Consider the following 18,044-nt stretch of genomic DNA (forward strand, 5'->3'; position numbering starts at 1 on the left):
ACAAGTTTACGAATCCTTGCAGTGTAAATATCAGAAACAAAACAATCATTACAACAGCGAACTTTGGTTTAAAGAGACATCAGACAGTAATATTGTCACCAGATCTTTCTATTTAACAGGGTTTTACCATAGTACAGAGTGACGTTTCTGTATTCACATATTAACAGACCAGGTATGTCTATCAAATGTTCATATGCAAAGCAACTGGACAGGTGTGCTGGGATTTTTTTTTATTTTTTTTTTACAGGTCAATATACTTTGAGCCCTGAATAAGAGATCACCAAATATCTAAGTATCTATCTTTCCTCTGTCTATTTTGCTGAATATGTAATGATCCATTTGCAGCAGTTGACGAGAAGTTGAGAGGAAAAGGGGCGAAGGGGGGGAAACATGGAGAAATAGTTTTACTTTGTGTAATGACCCATCTACTCACAGTCTTTATTCAAGCCTAATTTAATGGTGTCCTTTTTGCAAAATAATTCCAATTCAGCAGTCTCTCATTGGAGTCTGGTTTTGAAGGGTTTTTTTTGTTGTTGTTGTAATATTGCAACTTTTAGGTCTGTAAACGAGTGACCAGGGAGACTGAAGTGTTCTCTGACTGGTTTTTGAAAGTTTTAATTCTTGACGTCTGATTGGGGTCCATTTATTCTTTTACATAGAGACTGTCCAGTTTGGCCAATGTACATGGCAGAGGGACATTGCTGGCACATGATGTCATATATCACATTGGTTGATGTTGTAACTATTCCAACTACTCCAATTTGTAACTCTTAAACCCATTGAAGGGATGACAACTTTGGAATGGAGCGGTGAAGGGACTGAACAAAGTCAGAGGAATAGTTGGGATCAGATCTCAGGATACCTTGGACCTTAGCTTTTTATTAATTAATTATCTGATATGAGAGGCTCATTATATTAGGTAAGACACTGTCTTTGCCCCAGGGACAGGCAAAGGGTGGGAGGGAAAAGACAGCCCCAGGGAATGACTTTTCCAAGATAAAACAGCAGGTCAGAGGCAGGGCTAGGAATTGATGACAGACATCTGGAGCACAGTCCTGTGTGCCCACAGTGTTTGCCTCACAATCTTTCCTCTAGACCCTGCTGCCTCCTTGGAATTGTGATTATTTTAGTTTCTGAAAACTCTTCAGGGAAGTAGAAGGCAAGATAAATTAATTGTTGCCTCTGGGCAGTTGAGGGCTCCAGGCAGTGAGTCCCACAAGCCCATAGAAAACAGACATGGATAAATCACCTTCCTGAAGCACCAGCCTTTTTGACACACAGCTCATCTGCATCAGAGGGGTAGCCGTGTTAGTCTGGTTCTGTAAAAGCAGCAAAGAATCCTGTGGCACCTTATAGACTAACAGACGTTTTGCAGCATGAGCTTTCGTGGGTGAATACCCACTTCTTCGGATGCAAGTGGTGGAAAGCTCATCTGCAGACAGCACAGATCTCTGTGTATTTCCAGCAGCTCAGCCTCAGTGCGGTGGGGGATGACCTCTCATAATACAGTGATAAGGGCATTAGATAGAGAGATTGGTGGCTAGAGCAGTGTGTATGGGGCTAGAGAGAGAGGGGTAACTAGTTGCTGTATGTAGCTGGAGGAGAAAAGACATCTCAGGCTGGGAAGATTCCACACAGACCAGCACCGTAAGTTTGCTCTTGCAATTAAATATATTTGGGAGTTACACAGTGGCACTTTAAGGATGAAATTGTAAGTGACAACAGATTTTGTTTTTCATAGTGTCACTCTTAGGTCAATTTGGGCATGGGAAACTGAGGCAGTCCAAAGAACTTACCTTAGGAAAGAGAGGGCAGAATATCTGTGCCTCAGTTTCCTTCTATGGGGACTAGGGAAATTGATGAAATTGACACCCATTTTTTAGAATGGATTGAGGATGTACATTAAAGTAGTCAAAAATTGTGACAAACACTATCAGCTTGTTGATACTTTTCTCTCTGTATATATTAGTTTGTTGTTATTGCTGTCTACCTGTCTGTTTGTACTTTTCTCTCTCAATTAGTTGTTTTTATTTCTCTATCGGATAGGTTTTGTTAATTCTGTGTTTCTCTTACACTCTCTGTATCTGTTCTTTTCTTACTTGTGTCTCTCTCTTTGTTGTTCTATCTATCTATCTATCTATCTATCTATCTATCTATCTATCTATCAATTTGAGTCTAGTTTTCAGATTATTGTTACTTCTGTCTATTAAATTGCTGCAAGGGCAGTTGAGTCAAGTGGGTTAGAGTGGTGTGGATTAGGAACCAGTACTCTTGGGTTCTATCCCCAGCTCTTGAAAGGGAGTGTGGTCTAGTGGGTAAGAGTAACGGGGACAAGAGCCAGGCATCCTGAGTTTCATTTGTGGCTTTGGGTGGAAATTCAGTCCAGGGTGGAGAGGAGAGGAACCAGAACTGAAGGTTCTATTTCTGTCTCTCATAAGGACTCTGGGACAGGCACCCCTCATAACTTGAAGCTGAGTGGCTAGGGCACTGTTTCGTCTTGTGAGAAACTCGGACTCAATACCTCCCTCTGACTGATGATGAGAAGGGGTTTGAATTCCCACTTTACAGGAGGGTGCCTGAGTCGCTAGGCTAAGGGCTGTTCTGAAATGAGACTGTCTCAGTCTCTCCTATTGAAGCTGCTCCACTCTGTAACAATAATTAAATAGTGATTGCAGCAGGGACTTGAACTCTTCCAGACAAAAGGTGAGTGACCCAAGTACCACGCTGGAGAATTCTTCTCACTTGTGTTCATTAACCCAATGACTCTCCATTTTCACTTGCAGCAGTCATTGCTGATGGCAGTGGGGAGTCACTGGGACAGAGACTGAGATACAGTCACTTGTGTTCCCAGCTCTGGGAGCGAGTTGAGTCCAGTGGGTAGAGCCAGAACTCCTGGCCTGTATTTCCAGGGTGCTGGATTGACTGAGTTAGTGCAGGGGGCGAACTGGGAGTCAGGACTCCTGGGTTCTCTTCCAAACTCTGGGAGGGAGTTTAGATGAGTGGTTAGAGAAGCAGGAGGGAACCGGAACATCTGTCTCTTGAAATGAGCATGAAACTCCAGCTAGAAGAAGGGGATGGCGTGTCAGAGGTACTGTCTGTATTCCCGACTCGATTTCACTGTGTAATTGTGGCAGGGTTCAGTCACCTCCATGTGAGATGCTGCTCCAGTTTGGAGCAGTATAAAGTGGAAGTAATTCCACGGCATGCAGTGAAATTACCCCACATTTGCAGCAATGTCCCTGACAGCAGAATCTGGTCAGGCTGACCACAGATTCTCCACGGTAAACTGAGATTAGTAATATTTATACAACGTTATCCGGAGTTTGCCCACCTAAAAAGCAATTGCTCCTAATTCTGCTCTCCATCACACTGGTGTAAATTAGGAGTAACTGCACTAGAGTCCATTGAGCTGATTCTACTTTCTCTCTCCCCAGTATAAATCAGGAGTAACTCCATTGGAGCCAGTGGGGATGTTTTCTCCATACTTATTCCCATATTACACCAATCCTCTAACTCAAGGAAATTAAGTTTTTTTTTTTTAAAAAGGAGAGTTAATTTATTGATCTAATCCTGGCCCTTTCTCTTTCCCCTCCCTCCACAGACATCACACAATGTCCTGAGAAAGAAAATGTCCAACCGAACCATCTTGACCGAGTTCCTTCTCCTGGGATTCTCTGAAGTTTGGGAGCTGCAGATATTGCACTTTGTGGTGTTTCTAGTGATTTACCTGGCAGCCCTAATGGGGAATCTTCTTATCTTCATAGTTATAGTCTTCGACCACCACCTTCACACCCCCATGTACTTCTTCTTGATGAATCTGTCCGTCTTAGACCTTGGCTCCATCTCTTTCATTGTCCCCAAATCCATGGCCAACTCCCTCATCAACACCACGTCCATTTCCTATGCTGGATGTGTTGCCCAAGTCTTTTTCCTTATCTTCTTGTTGGGAGCGGATTTTTCCCTTCTTACCATCATGGCGTATGACCGATATGTCGCCATCTGCCAACCACTGCACTATGAGAAAATAATGAACTGCAGAGCTTGTGTCCAAATGGCAGCTGGTGCCTGGATTGGTGGAATTCTCTACTCTGTACTACACACTGGGAACACGTTTGCATTGACCTTCTGTGGAGGCAACATGGTGGATCAGTTCTTCTGTGAAATCCCCCAGCTACTGAAGCTCACCTGCTCTGACTCATATTTGACTGAAGTTAGGATTATTGCTTTTGGTATATGTTTATTCTTAGGCTGCTTTATTTTTATCACTGTGTCGTATGTTCAGATCTTCAAATCAGTGTTGAGGATCCCCTCTGAGCAAGGCCGGCATAAAGCCTTCTCCACCTCCCTCCCTCACCTCATTGTGGTCTCCTTGTTTGATTGCATTTCTAGCTTTGCCTACCTGAAACCCACCTCCAGCTCCCCATCTGCTCTGGATCTTGTGATGGCTGTTCTCTATTCTGTATTGCCACCAATCATGAATCCAATTATCTATAGCATGAGGAACAAGGAGATCAAAGCTGCCCTGAGGAGACTGACTGGGTGTAGGTAATTCACCAAGAATTCATTTCTGTCTTTATCTAATAAGAGTTTGCTTACTTAGTATGTACTCATTAATGTCCTTGATTTCCATGACCACCCAGTTTGCATACAACCAGCTCTGATTCTGATCTCAGTTGCACCAATGCAAATCCAGTTTAACTCTGCTGATATCATGCTGCTTGGGTGATTTTCACCACTAGAAAATCTGGTCCAGTTGTGAAATTAAATGGGTGTAAATTGTGTGCGCAAAAGGAATCAGACTTTCATTCTGTGTGAAAACAATACCCGTTACACTGCTTGGCCACTAACACCCCTTCCATGGCCAGTGAAAATAAGGATGGGAGCTGTCTTGCTTGTGTGAATAAATCACGAGTGGCTTCACTGGAACCAGAGGAGTCAGATTGGTGTAACACTGGGGTAGGTGAGAAGACACTTGGGGTAGTTCCATTGACTTTGGTGGCCCTAAAGCAATTTGCAGCATCTGTGGATCTGAGCTACTGCTTCCAATGGAGCTGCAAATCCATTGCCACAAGCTGAGGACTGGGCCCACTGTCTTATAAACCACCATTCATGGCCTAACCATTAAAGGGGGACAAGAAGCCAGACCGTGTCAGCGGGGCTTAGATGTACATTGAGCATATGAGTGATGGAGAGACTGGTTAAAAATTACAGGGAGGTTCTAACCACCAGTGGGGCAAGGTTCTGGAGCAGCCTCCAAATATAAGTTGGGTGGGGCTGGGGGAAGTGACCGAATTCATTTTAAGAGACAGCTGGACACATGTCTGAGTGGGATTGTATGATTGGGCTGCTTGTGATGGTGGAGGGCAGGGCTCAGCACCCCTGGGTCTCACTTGCAGCGTATGTTTTATGTTTCTAAAATTCATGCTTCAGGGTTTCATCTGGCCACTGGCAGGGATCAGGAAGGGATTTCACCAGCCCCCGCAGTGTATTCTGGGAGGTATTTTTTTTTAATCTCTGAAGCATTGGGGCAGCCCTAGCTAGAGACGGAACAATGGGTGGGATGTGCCAGGGCTCTGAGGTGGCACTGAGCCATTATCTCTCTCCCTTGGGTGTTTGGCTGGCTGGATCTTGCCCACATGCTCAGGGTCTAACTGATCATCATGTGGTGGACAGGAAGGAATTTTCCCCCAACTCAGATTGGCAGGGAACTTGGGGGCGTTCGCTTTCCTCTCCAACATGTGGTGCGGATAACTTGCCATGATTTTCTGCGTGTATCTCAATCATTTCCCTGCCATTGTGGGGGCCTCGGGCACTGGTGCACCTCAGTCTCTCCTATTCTCTGCCGGTGGCACAGAACTGTCTAGTTTCCTGAGGGCTGCGAAACTTTGGTCTAATTTCAGTTGTTGTGTTTGATGTGCGGGTGCCGGATGGTGTTGGAGTACAGCAGGTCAGACTGGATGATTTGGTCGTCCCTTCTGGCCTTGAACTCTATGACTCTGTGAGTTTATGGATGTGCAGGGACAGGGGAGAGGAGAAGGGGCCACACAGAGAATACAAACGAGTAGAGGCCATAGCTTTGCATTAGTACAAGTGTCTGTGAGGCACTGTCCTCCTGGCTGAGGGAGGTGATTCCAGCTCAGATGGAGCCCTTGACCCGTATAGTTGTGCAGTGTCACTGTATAAACCCCAGCCATGGGCAGTGTGTTTTATGAGGCCCCTCTGTGCCTCACCTAGAGGATAGGAGGCTGTTCCATTGGCTGTCACGCAGCCTGGCTATTCAGCTCAAGCTGTAGAAGATTGTACTTTGGGCCCTAGATGTCTCTGGTTGAACCCCCAGGGTGCCAGCCTAGATTAGAGGGTGACCCTCACATACGTGCAAGTGGCCTGAGAACTTAAGGGGACCTATTCCTACACTAATCAGAGGCTGATGTTGTCTACTAAGCTACTGCAGAACAGCAGTGGAGTGAGATCTGAGAGTGGAGGGACTCCCTTTTGAGAGAAGGGGCAGGTTTATTTCCCGAACATCTCAGACATGCCCATTCCTAGTCCCTCTGAACCCTGGAGATGGAAGATGCATGGCATGGGCAGGGGTGTGTGTGTTGCTTTCAGCTCAGGTTGATAGAGCTGGTCAAAGTAACTTGTCATTGGGAAATGGTTTCCTCAACCTGTTTGTGACAGGTGCTGCTATGTTTTTAGCTGAGTTAAACAATCTGCCAATGGCTTTGAAAAATGTTGCCCAACTCTGCCCTCAACTACTTTGGCCACTGTCGCATTCCCAGAATACCAGACATTCTGGTACTTTTGGGAAAGCTGTGGCCCCATCCACCAATGTGACTTTGCATGCCTCCCTAGTCCGTGATACTGGACAAAACCACATCTGGTTTTATCTCAGTATCAGACAGGGGACAAGCCACACAAAAGGGGATTATCCAATTTAAAACCATATGAATGGCCATCTACCTCAATCCACCACGCTCATCCCTCCCGAGCAGCTTCTGCACGGCTTCCTAGATATCTCCTCTACCAGAAATATGTTCCAACAAACTGAATCTCCTGCATTTTGTCCCATTTTGTCCCAGAGGCACTGGTGGTGGGTATATTGTCCAACAGTGAACATTGTGACTCTAGGGTCACTGCAAGGATACTTTGTGCCCTAGGCGAAACTTCCCCCCAGAGCATTGATTATAAACTTTAAAAAATTAGTACTGCATAATATGGCATTGTTCATTAGAATTAATACACCTTTGGCTTGAAAATTTATTAATTTCATTATTTAGTCTACATATTTAATGAAAATAAATGAATAACCTGACAGGGTGTGCAGCTGGCTTGCTTCAGGCAGGGGGTGTGCAGCAGGGGCTGGCTGGAGACAGGGGGTGTGGGGCTGGCTGGATGCAGGGCAGGGGGTGCAGTGGGGCTGGCTGCAGGCAGGGTGGCGGGTACCAGGGCCGTCCCTATGTAAGGGGACTGTTGCGCCCTTACTAACATTCAGTGGGGGTGTTTGGTTGCTAGCTCCCAGCACTAAAAGTGGTCGATGGGAAATCAGGAACCTGAGACTGACAGTCTCCAGGAACAATGTGGAGAGGCCAATGCTCCAGATCCGCCTGATTGACAGGGTGGGCAGGCTAATCAAGGAGTCAGGAGGCCATGGGGGTCCCATCCTCCATGAGAGCTGGAATTGTCTGAGTGAGATGGAGTGGGGCCGAGCTAAGGAGAGAGCAGGGGCCCAAGCTAAGCTGCTGGGAGCAGAGCTGCAGCCCAAAAAGCCAGAGCACAGCCCAGAGAGAGCAGACCTGTCCTCAGAGCAGAGCTGCAGCAACCAGAGCCAGAGGGGCCAGACAAGCAGCCCAGGGGAGGTGAAGGCAGAGCAGCAGCAGCAGCACTGAGGCAGTGTGGAGCTGGGGCTGGAGCAGTCCGGATCTGGGTGCGGTGAGCAGCTGAGGAGAGAGGGGGGGACCCTGGGCAGTGGGCCCAACACAGGGAGATGTCTCAGCCAAGAGGCTCTGCAGGCCAGACTTTGAGGGGGTTCGTAACCCTGACAGGGCGGGGGTGATGCTGGGAAGAAGGGTCCTGCCACCCAGAGCCTGAGAGCCTGTGGCCACCACAAGAGCAAGTGTCCAACCCGCAGCATCCCTGCAGCACTGCCAGGGCCTGAGGAGGTGGCCTGGAACCTACAAGGAACAGACTGTGAAGTGCCCTGATGTCCAGAGACACTGTTTGTGATGTTCTCTGCCACAGAGCAGCGTAATGTGTTTTCCTTTAACCTTTCCCATTTTTCCTTATTCTTTTTAAAAATTAATTGTTAATTAAATAACTTGTATTTGCTTTAAACTGTATGATGTGATCAGTGGGTCAGGGAGGTGCACAGTTCAAAGAGAGTATCTTGGAGTGGGGACACCCTAGCCCCTGTTCTGGGTGACCACAGCAGGATTGGGGGTTGAGCCCCCACCCCAGGAATACTGGGCCCAAGCTTGTTGGGGTTACAAGGACTCTGCCAGACAGAAGAGTGGAAGGGGAGTCCTCAAGGGCAGGGAGGCCTCTGGGTAAAGGAAGTGGGAGCAAGGACTCTGATCCTTTTGTTAGCCCACTTCACCGGGGTGGTGCAGAAGCCAGGAAAGTTCCCCACAATCGCGGGACCATTCCCCCGCTTACACCTAGATATTCTGGGGCCCTACGCAGGCTTCTTTGGGTGGGGGGTGGGCAGGCCTCTGTGGGGGGGTGGGGATGGCTTTGAGGAAAGGGGGCAACCACCCCCCGGCACTCCCCGGCGGCGTGGCTGGGGCCGGGTCTCTGTGCGTGTAGGTCCAGCCCTGCTGTAGAGCTCAGGGGAGTGGGGGCAGGGCTGAGCAGGGGTGGGGGCTCTGGGGCAGAGCCAGAGCAGCAGGGAGCAGCGCAGCGACCCCAGCTGCCAGAGGAGGAATGACATCACTTCCCGGCCGGAGCTGATCAAAGCCGCAGTATCGGGTGAGCATCCGACATTTTGAACACTGCTTTTTGGCGCCCTCAAATCTTGGCACCTTAGGCATCTGCCTAGTTTACCAAATGGTTACACTAGCCCTGACAGTGAGGGAGATGGAGCCAAGGTCCAAGATGGACAGATTCATCAGGAAGAAGTACCTGGGGGTGTGAATGTGGTGGTCAAGCACTACAAGGATGATAAAAGGGAGATTCCCTTTCAGGGCTATCAGGCAAAGCCCTAGAAATACCACAAAGTGTAAAATCTGCAACTCCCGAACCTCAGAGAATCCCAGGAGAAGGAACTCAGTCACAGTGGTTCATTTGGACATTTTCTTCCTCAGCACATCATGTCCTGCCTGTGGAGGGCAGGAGAAGGGCACTGCTCAGGATTAGAGTGACAGAGGAAATTATCCTGATTTTCTTTCTCTAATATATTCTAAAATAATTTGGCGTGTGTCATAGGTTTATTCCCCACTTTGAACTTTAGCTTCCAAAAGATGGGGACCTGCATGGATCCTTCTAAGCTTAAATCCTAGCTTAGATCTGATACTTGCTGCCACCAGCCAAAAATTATTTTGTTTTGGCACACTCCCTGTTCCCCCAAAACTTTCCCAGGGGGAACCCAGATCCAAATTCCTTGGATCTTAACACAAAGGGAAATAAACCATTCCCCTAACTTTCTTCCCCCACCCCTAGTCATTGGGAGAGATTACCTTGATTCAACTCCTTGAATCTAAACAAAGAGGGATTCACCTCCCTCCACCTGTCCCTGGTGAGTCAAACTAATCCCCTGAGGTTTCTAACAAGGGAAAAAATCAAACAGGTTCTTAAAAAGAAAAACTTTTAATTAAAGAGAGAAAAAGTAAAAAACTATCTCTGTAAAATTAGGATGGAAGTTTACAGGGTACAGCTTATAAAAACAAAAGGGACTCCCTCCCCCCTAGCTTAAGTATAAGTTACAGCAAACAAAAAAAATAAAATATGGTTCCAGCAAACACACATTTGCAAATACAGAAATCAATCAAAAAGACTAATCCGTCTTTCTAATACTCACTATACTGAATAGAAGAGAATACTTCAGGAAACTTGGAGAGCCTGGATATACGTCTGGCCCCTCTTAGATCCAAAGAGAGAACAACCCCCCAAACAAAGAACCCAAACAAAGGCTTCCCTCTACCGAGGTTTGAAAGTATCTTGTCCCCTGATTGGTCCTCTGGTCAGGTGTTTGCCAGGTTCACTGAGCTTGTTACCCTTACAGGTAAAAGAGACCTTAACCCTTAACTATGTGTTTATGACAGCGTGTTTAGCCGAGCAAAACACCGTCTGAGAGGGGATGTGGTCACTTTCTATAAATAGATCAGGGGCATAAACCCCAGGGAGAGAGAAGAGTTATTGATGCTAAAGGAAAATGCTGGCACAGGAACTAATGCGGATAAGCTGGCCATGAGTAAATTTAGGCTGGAGATTCGAAGAAGTTTTGTCCCCAGTAGAAGAGGGCTGAACTAGGGCTGACATTTATTCCTTTAAATAAAAACAAAAACAAAAAACCTTTAGATGCTACTTTTCAAAATAAAATGCAAATAAGACTCCTGACCATAGACATTAGTATCTTATACATAGGCTTGGCAGTATTTAATTGTTATATATATATATATATATATATATATATATATATATATATATATATATATATATATATATATATATATAATGAAAATATTGATGTTTATCATTAAGCATTTTTTTTATTTTTATCAGTTTAAATTTTCACAGTTACAGGAAATTATGAAGGGGGTCAGACAATAGTTATTTAATGATAGTACATGTAGAGATTCAAAAAGTTTAAACTTCAGAACTATGAAAGCACAACATTTCAACATGATGTCAAAATATACAAAGTCAATATCCTTAAATCAAACATTCATAAGTTCTCAAGCAGCATTTTTCTTACTTTGTCTCGCTGGAAATGTTGATTGTTGAAGGAAATATTTGTTCGCTGGTTTGTGTGTGTATGGTAAAATCAACATTTGCCAATATTTACTAATAAAAAACTGATTCTTCCAAGACTACTTATAGAGGTAGCAATGGAAAGAGCATTGCATAGGCAACAAAAGAGCATAACAATGCACTAATAGTTTAGTTTTCCTAAAAGATTAAAGCTATTGTCTGCATTGTGCATAATTCTCATTCAAATGTTGCACGTGAATAAGGAATAGTAACGTGTGTGTGTGTTTTTTTTTAATCTTGAAGTCCTTGATCTATATTGTTCTCTCCATTATACCAGTTTAATGCCACCATAACTCCACTGATTTCAGTGGGGTTACACCACTGCAAAACTGGTATGATGGGGTGGACAGTTTTCACTCTATCTTTACTCAGGCAAAACTCACGATGGAGGAAATTCTGATCTCGGGGATGAAGTCGAAATAACTCCAATCACTTCAGCTTTACTTTGGTGTTATTGAGATCCCCGTTTGGCTCAACCAGTCTTGCTTGATTAAACACGTATGAGTAACTCAAAATTTGGCTCCTAAATAGACTTGTTCAGCAATTTATAACTATAGATCAATACAACAGATGAATATATTCCAAACCCAATTGTCTTCTCTCATGTATCTTGGAGAATGGCAAAAATGCTACCCAGAAATATGGACCTGGAGCCAATACACAACAGGCATCTGACCCCAAAGCATCTCAAAGGAGGTAAGAAAAATAAGCCACCACACTGCTTTGGCGTCACTCTAGGAGAAGGCAGTCCCTGTGCAGATTTTGCAGAGCTGCCAGTTTCCACCAAAGATAGGTAATAATAATATTGGTTGTGTTCTGAGGGCAATATAAATAACAATTCTCATGTAGGAGAAATGACAGCAGCCCTAAACATTCCTCAAATGTCACGGACAGTGGGGCAACAGATTATGTACGGGAATAAAGAGATAGATCATGCAAGTACCTCGGCACCAAAAAGCCAGCAGATTTCCAAGGGGTTCCCATGTTTCCATTTCAGTGCTGGGGAGCTCGTTGTGCGAGGGGTTTGTAGACACCCCCACCCCACCCCCGACACACACTCTGTGCATTGCCAATTCTCAGCCCAGAGAATTTGTGGGAACTGAAGCCAAACTCAGATCTGGTTCCTTGTTTTGTAACATCACTATACACAGTACACCATCTAAACTGGGACATAAGGGTGTTGTGTTTGTGTGTGAGAGCCAGTGAGCGTGTGTCTGTGATTGTTTCTGTGCTGGGGGAAAGAGTGTGTTTGGTGCATTTATGCTGTTGTGTTAGAGTGAGTGTTTGCATGTTGGATCGTGTATGTGTGCCTGGTTGTGTGACATGTGAGTGAGCATCATGGTGTGTGTGTGTACATCAGTCTATGGAAGATACCGCATGAATGCTTGTGTGAGTGTTTGCCTGTGTGTTTAAATGGCAACTATTAAACACAATAAAAGTTACCTTCCCCCTTCCTTATTGCTCGTAATCTAACACATCCAATTCCCCATGATATGCGGGAGGAAAATCCAGTAAAGCTGGGCGAATAATAGATTTTTCATTTCACTGACAATTTTGAAAAATCAGAAAAAAAATAATTGTGGGTCAAACTGAAAATGGTATTTTTCCAAATTTCAGGTGAAGCAAAAAGTCAAAAACAATTTTTTTTCAGGTTACATTTTGACAAAATCTAAATATTTTCTTTCAATGTTGACCATGTTTCAAAGTAAAATTAAGGGGAAAAAATAAATGAAAAGTTTTTTTGTACTGGAAAATCAAAATATTTCATTCCCAAAAGGGCAATTGTTTTACACTTCAACTGACAATGGCACTTTTTTTAACCTCTGACCAGCGCAAATTTCTGTGGTCCCTTTTAGGAAAGGACATAATTCTTCTCTCACACTGATATAAATCCTGATTATTTTTATTGATCTACTTTAGTGTCAGTGGATTTACTCCAAATTTATATCAGTCTAAACTGGGAGCTGAACTTTTCTCTGGTGGCTTGATCAACATGCCCATTTTTTTAAACTGTTTATTTAGGATGTTTTAACAAGTTTACAAATCCTTGCCGTGTAAATATCAGAAACAAAACAATCATTACAAGAGCAAACTTTGGTATAAAGAGACATCAGACAGGAATATAGTCACCAGATCTTTGTATTTAACAGGGTTTTACCATAGTGCAGAGTGAGGATCATTACAACTCCTGTGTCCTTTCTGGTGATTTTATTAAAGTGAGTGACATTTCTCTATTCACATATTAACAGACCAGGTATGTCTACCAAATGTTCATATGCAAAGCAATTGGACAGGTGTGCTGGGATTTTATTTTATTTTATTTTATTTTGCCGGTGAATATACTTTGAGCACTGAATAAGAGGTAACCAAATATCTAAGTATCTATCTGTCCTCTGTCTATTTTGCTGACTATGTAATAGTCCATTTGCAGCAGTTGACAAGAAGTTGAGAGGAATGGGGGGGTAGGGGAGGAATAAACATGGGGAAATAGTTTTACTTTGTGTAATGACTCATCCACTCGCAGTCTTTATTCAAGACTAATTTAATGGTATCCATTTTGCAAATTAATTCCAATTCAGCAGTCTCTCGTTGGAGTCTGTTTTTGAAGGGTTTTTTTTGTTGTTGTTGTAATATTGCTACTTTTAGGGCTGTAATCGAGTGACCAGGGAGACTGAAGTGTTCTCTGACTGGTTTTTGAATGTTATAATTCTTGATGTCTGATTGGGGTCCATTTATTCTTTTCCATAGAGACTGTCCGGTTTGGCCAATGTAAATGGCAGAGGGACATTGCTGGCACATGATGACATATATCACATTGGTAGATGTTGTAACTATTCCAACTACTCCAAGTTGTAACTCTTATCCCCATTGTAGGGATGACAACTGAGGAATGGAAGAGTGAAGGGACTGAACAAACTCAGAGGAATAGTTGGAATCAGATCTCAGGATACCTTGGACCTTAGCTTTTTAATAATTAATTATCTGATGGTTGAACCTGATATGAGAGGCCCATTATATTAGGTAAGACACAGTCTCCGTCCCAGGGACAGGCAAAGGGTGGGAAGGAAAAGACAGCCCCAGGGAATGACTTTCTCAAGGTATCACAGTAGGTCAGCTGCAGGGCTAGGAATTGATGACAGACATCTGGAGTACAGTCCTGTGTGCCCGCAGTGTTTGCCTCACAATCCTTCGTCTAGACTCTGCTGCCTCATTGTAATTCTGATTATTTTAGTTTCTGGAATCTGTTTAGGGAAATAGAGGGCAAGAGAAATTAAAAGTTGCCTCTGGGCTGTTGAGGGCTCCAGTGAGTGAGTCCCCCAAGCCCTTAGAAAACAGACATGGATAAATCACCTTTCTGCAGCACCAGCCCTTTTGACACACAGCTCATCTGCAGACAGCACAGATGTCAGTGTATTTCCAGAAGCTCAGCCTCAGTGCGGTGGGGGAACGGCCTCTCACAGTACAGTGATAAGAGCATTAGATAGAGAGATTGGTGGCTAGAGCAGTGTGTATGGGGCTAGAGAGAGATGGATATGTGTAGCTGGAGGAGAAAAGACATCTCAGTCTGGGAAGATTCTACATTGACCGGCACCATAAGTTTGCTCTTGCAATTAAATATATTTGTAGTTACACAGTGGCACTTTAAGGATGAAATTGTAAGTGATTACTCTTAGTTCAATTTTGGCATGGGAAACTGAGTCAGTCCAAAGAATTTATCTTAGGAAAGAGAGGGCAGAATATCTGTGCCTCAGTTTCCTGCTATTGGGAGTGGGGAAATTGATAAAATTGACAGATTTTTTTTTTAGAATGGATTGAGGATTTACATTAAAGTAGTTCAAAAATTGAGACAAACACTATCAGCTCATTGATACTTTTCTCTCTGTATACATTAGTTTGTTGTTACTGCTGTCTGTCTCTCTGTTTGTACTTTTCTCTCACAATTAGTTTGTTTTTACCTCTCTGTCTATCTGTTAGTGTTTGTTAGTTCTGAGTTTCTCTCTTATTCCCTGTATCTGTTCTTTTCTTATTTGTTTCTCTCTCTTAGTTTGTTGTTCTATCTATCTATCTATCTATGAATCTATCTATCATCAATTTGTGTCTAGTTCTCAGTTTGCTGTTACTTCTGTCTGTTAAATTGCTGCAAGGGCAGTTGAGTCAAGGGGGTTAGCGTAGTGGTGACTAGGAGCCTGGACTCTTGGGTTCTATCCCCAACTCTAGAAAGAGATTGGGGTCTAGTGGATAAGAGTAGCAGGGACAGAGAGCCAGGCCTCCTGAGTTTTATGTGTGGGTCTGGGCGGAAGTTCAGTCCAGTTTGTAGAGAGGAGGAACCAGAACGGGGGAGGGGGGTGTTCTATTTCTCTCTCATTAGGACTCAGGAGCAGGCACCCCTCATAAAGTGAAGCTAAGTAGTTAGGACACTCTGCAGGCTTGTGACAAACTTTATGTTCAATCCCTCCCTCTGACTGATGATGAGAAGGGGTTTGAATCCCCACTTTACAGGAGCAGGGGCGGCTCTAAGCAGTCATGAGGTGCCCGGGCCGCGGGAGCAGCGGATCTCCGCGGGCATGACTGCAGAGGGACCGCTGGTCCCTCGTGGCTCGGCTGGACCTGAGGTCCAGCCGAGCTCCACAGTCAGGCCTGCGGCCGGTGGAGTCGTCCGGGGGCTCCGAGGGCCCTCCCGCAGGCATGACTGCGGCAGGTCTGCCGGCCCAGCCTGCCACCCCGCCCCCTGCGCTCCCAGCGGCAGGATGAGCTGGGGCCCCAGCCATTTCCCGCCCCCTAGATTTTGCCGCCCTAGGCACCAGCTTGTTTTGCTGGTGCCTAGAGCCGCCCCTGTACAGGAGGGTGTCTGAGCCTTTAGGCTATGGGCTGTTCTGAAATGAGACTGTCTCAGTCTCTCCTGTTGAAGCTGCTCCATTGTATGAATAATAAAATAGTCACTGGAGCAGGGACTTGAACTCTTCCAGACACCAGGTGAGTGCCCCAAGTACCATGCTGGAGAATCATTCTCACTAGCATTCGTTAGCCCAATGACTCTCCATTGTCACTCTCGGCAGTCATTGCTAATGGCACTGGAGAGTCACTGGGACAGAGGCTGATGTAGTCGTTAGAGGAGGGGGCTGGGAGTCATGACACGTCACTTGTGTTCCCAGTTATGGGAGCAAGTTGAGTCCAGTGGGTAGAGCCAGAACTCCTGGCCTGTTGATTTACTGGGTTAGTGCAGGGGGTGAACTGGGAGTCAGTACTCCTGGGTTCTCTTCCAAGCTCTGGGAGGGAGTTTAGATGAGTGGTTAGAGAAGCAGGAGGGAACTGGAACGTCTGTCTCTCACAGCGAGCGTGGAAATCTGGCTAGAACAGGGGACGGGGCACCAGAGCTCCTGGGCTGTATTCCTAACTCAAGTTTACCGTGTATTTATGACTGGGATGGGTCACCTCCATGTGAGATGCTACTCCAGTTTAGAACAGTATAAAGTGGGAGTAATTCCATGGCATGCAGTGAAATTACTCCACTTTTGCAGCAATGCCCCTCACAGCAGAATCTGGCCAGGCAGACCCCCAATTTCCCTCAGTAAACTGAATATAGCAACACTGTTATCCAGAGTTTGCCCACCTCTGGGTGACAGAGCTATACAAATACCTCGAAAGCAATTGTTTCTATTTCTCCTCTCCGTCACCCTGCTGTAAATTAGGAGTAACTCCACCGCAATCCATTGAGCTGATTCTACTTTCTCTCACCCCAGTGTTTTCCCCATCCTCATTCCCATATTACACCAATCTTCACAAGCTAAGGGATTCAAGGAAGTTAAGATGGATATCACAAAATGAGAGTTATTTTACTGATCTAATCCTGGCCCTTGCTCTTGTCCTTCCCTCCACAGACATCCTGAGACATGTTCTGAGAAAGAAAATGTCCAACCGAACCACCATGACTGAGTTCCTTCTCCTGGGATTCTCTGAAGTTCGGGAGCTGCAGATTTTGCACTTTGTGGTGTTTCTAGTGATTTATCTGGCATCCCTGGTGGGGAATCTTCTTGTCATCATAGTTGTAGCCCTCGACAATCACCTTCACACCCCCATGTACTTCTTCCTGATGAATCTGTCGATTGTAGACCTTGGCTCCATCTCTGTCACCGTCCCCAAATCCATGGCCAACTCCCTCATGAATACCAAGTACATTTCCTATGCTGGATGTGTTGCCCAAGTCTTTTTCCTCCTCTTCTTGCTGGGAGAGGATTTTGCCATTCTTACCGTCATGGCATATGACCGATATGTCGCCATCTGCCAACCACTGCACTATGAGACAATGATGAACAGCAGAGCTTGTGTTCAAATGGCAGCTGGTGCCTGGATCAGTGGGATTCTCTACTCTGTGCTACACACCGGGAACACATTTGCATTGACCTTCTGTGGAGGCAACATGGTGGATCAGTTCTTCTGTGAGATCCCCCAGCTACTCAAGCTCGCCTGCTCCGACTCATATCTTAGTGAAGTTGGGGTTCTTGTCTTTAGTGTGTGTTTAGTCTTAGGCTGCTTTATTTTTATCACTGTGTCGTATGTTCAGATCTTCAAATCAGTGTTGAGAATCCCCTCTGAACAGGGCCGACATAAAGCCCTATCCACCTGCCTTCCTCACCTAACTGTGGTCTCCTTGTTTGTTTGCACTGCCATCTTTGCCTACCTGAAACCCAGCTCCAACTCCCCATCTGCTCTAGATCTTGTGATTGCTGTTCTTTATTCTGTATTGCCACCAGTCATGAATCCACTTATCTACACCATGAGGAACAAGGAGATCAAAGCTGCTCTGAGGAGACTGACTGGGTGTAGGTAATTCACCAAGAATTCATTTCTGTCTTTATCTAATAAAACTTTGCTTACTTAATATCTGCTCATTAATGTCAGTTATTTCCATGACCACAGAGCTTGCACACAACCAGCTCTGATTCTGATCTCAGTTGTACCAATACAAATCCAGGTTTACTCTGCTGATATCACTGCTGCTGGGGTGATTTTCACCAGTAGAAAATCTGGTCCAGTTGTGGAATTAAATGGGTGTAAATTGTGTGCACAAAGGGAATCAG

The 18,044-nt window shown here is 45.0% G+C and overlaps 2 protein-coding genes across 2 annotated transcripts; both read left to right on the forward strand.

Annotated features, from left to right (window-relative positions):
- Nucleotides 1-3,628: 3,628 nt before the first annotated feature.
- LOC120383601 (olfactory receptor 14A16-like) lies at nucleotides 3,629-4,549 on the forward strand. The gene has a single exon (XM_039501759.1). The coding sequence runs from the start codon at nucleotides 3,629-3,631 to the stop codon at nucleotides 4,547-4,549; it is 921 nt and encodes a 306-aa protein (XP_039357693.1).
- Nucleotides 4,550-16,873: 12,324 nt separating this feature from the next.
- On the forward strand, nucleotides 16,874-17,794 carry LOC120383602 (olfactory receptor 14A16-like). Its single transcript, XM_039501760.1, has one exon. The coding sequence runs from the start codon at nucleotides 16,874-16,876 to the stop codon at nucleotides 17,792-17,794; it is 921 nt and encodes a 306-aa protein (XP_039357694.1).
- The last annotated feature ends 250 nt before the right edge of the window (nucleotides 17,795-18,044 follow it).

Source organism: Mauremys reevesii, linkage group 15 (assembly GCF_016161935.1).
Source record: "Mauremys reevesii isolate NIE-2019 linkage group 15, ASM1616193v1, whole genome shotgun sequence".
In the NCBI taxonomy this organism is placed as follows: domain Eukaryota; kingdom Metazoa; phylum Chordata; order Testudines; family Geoemydidae; genus Mauremys; species Mauremys reevesii.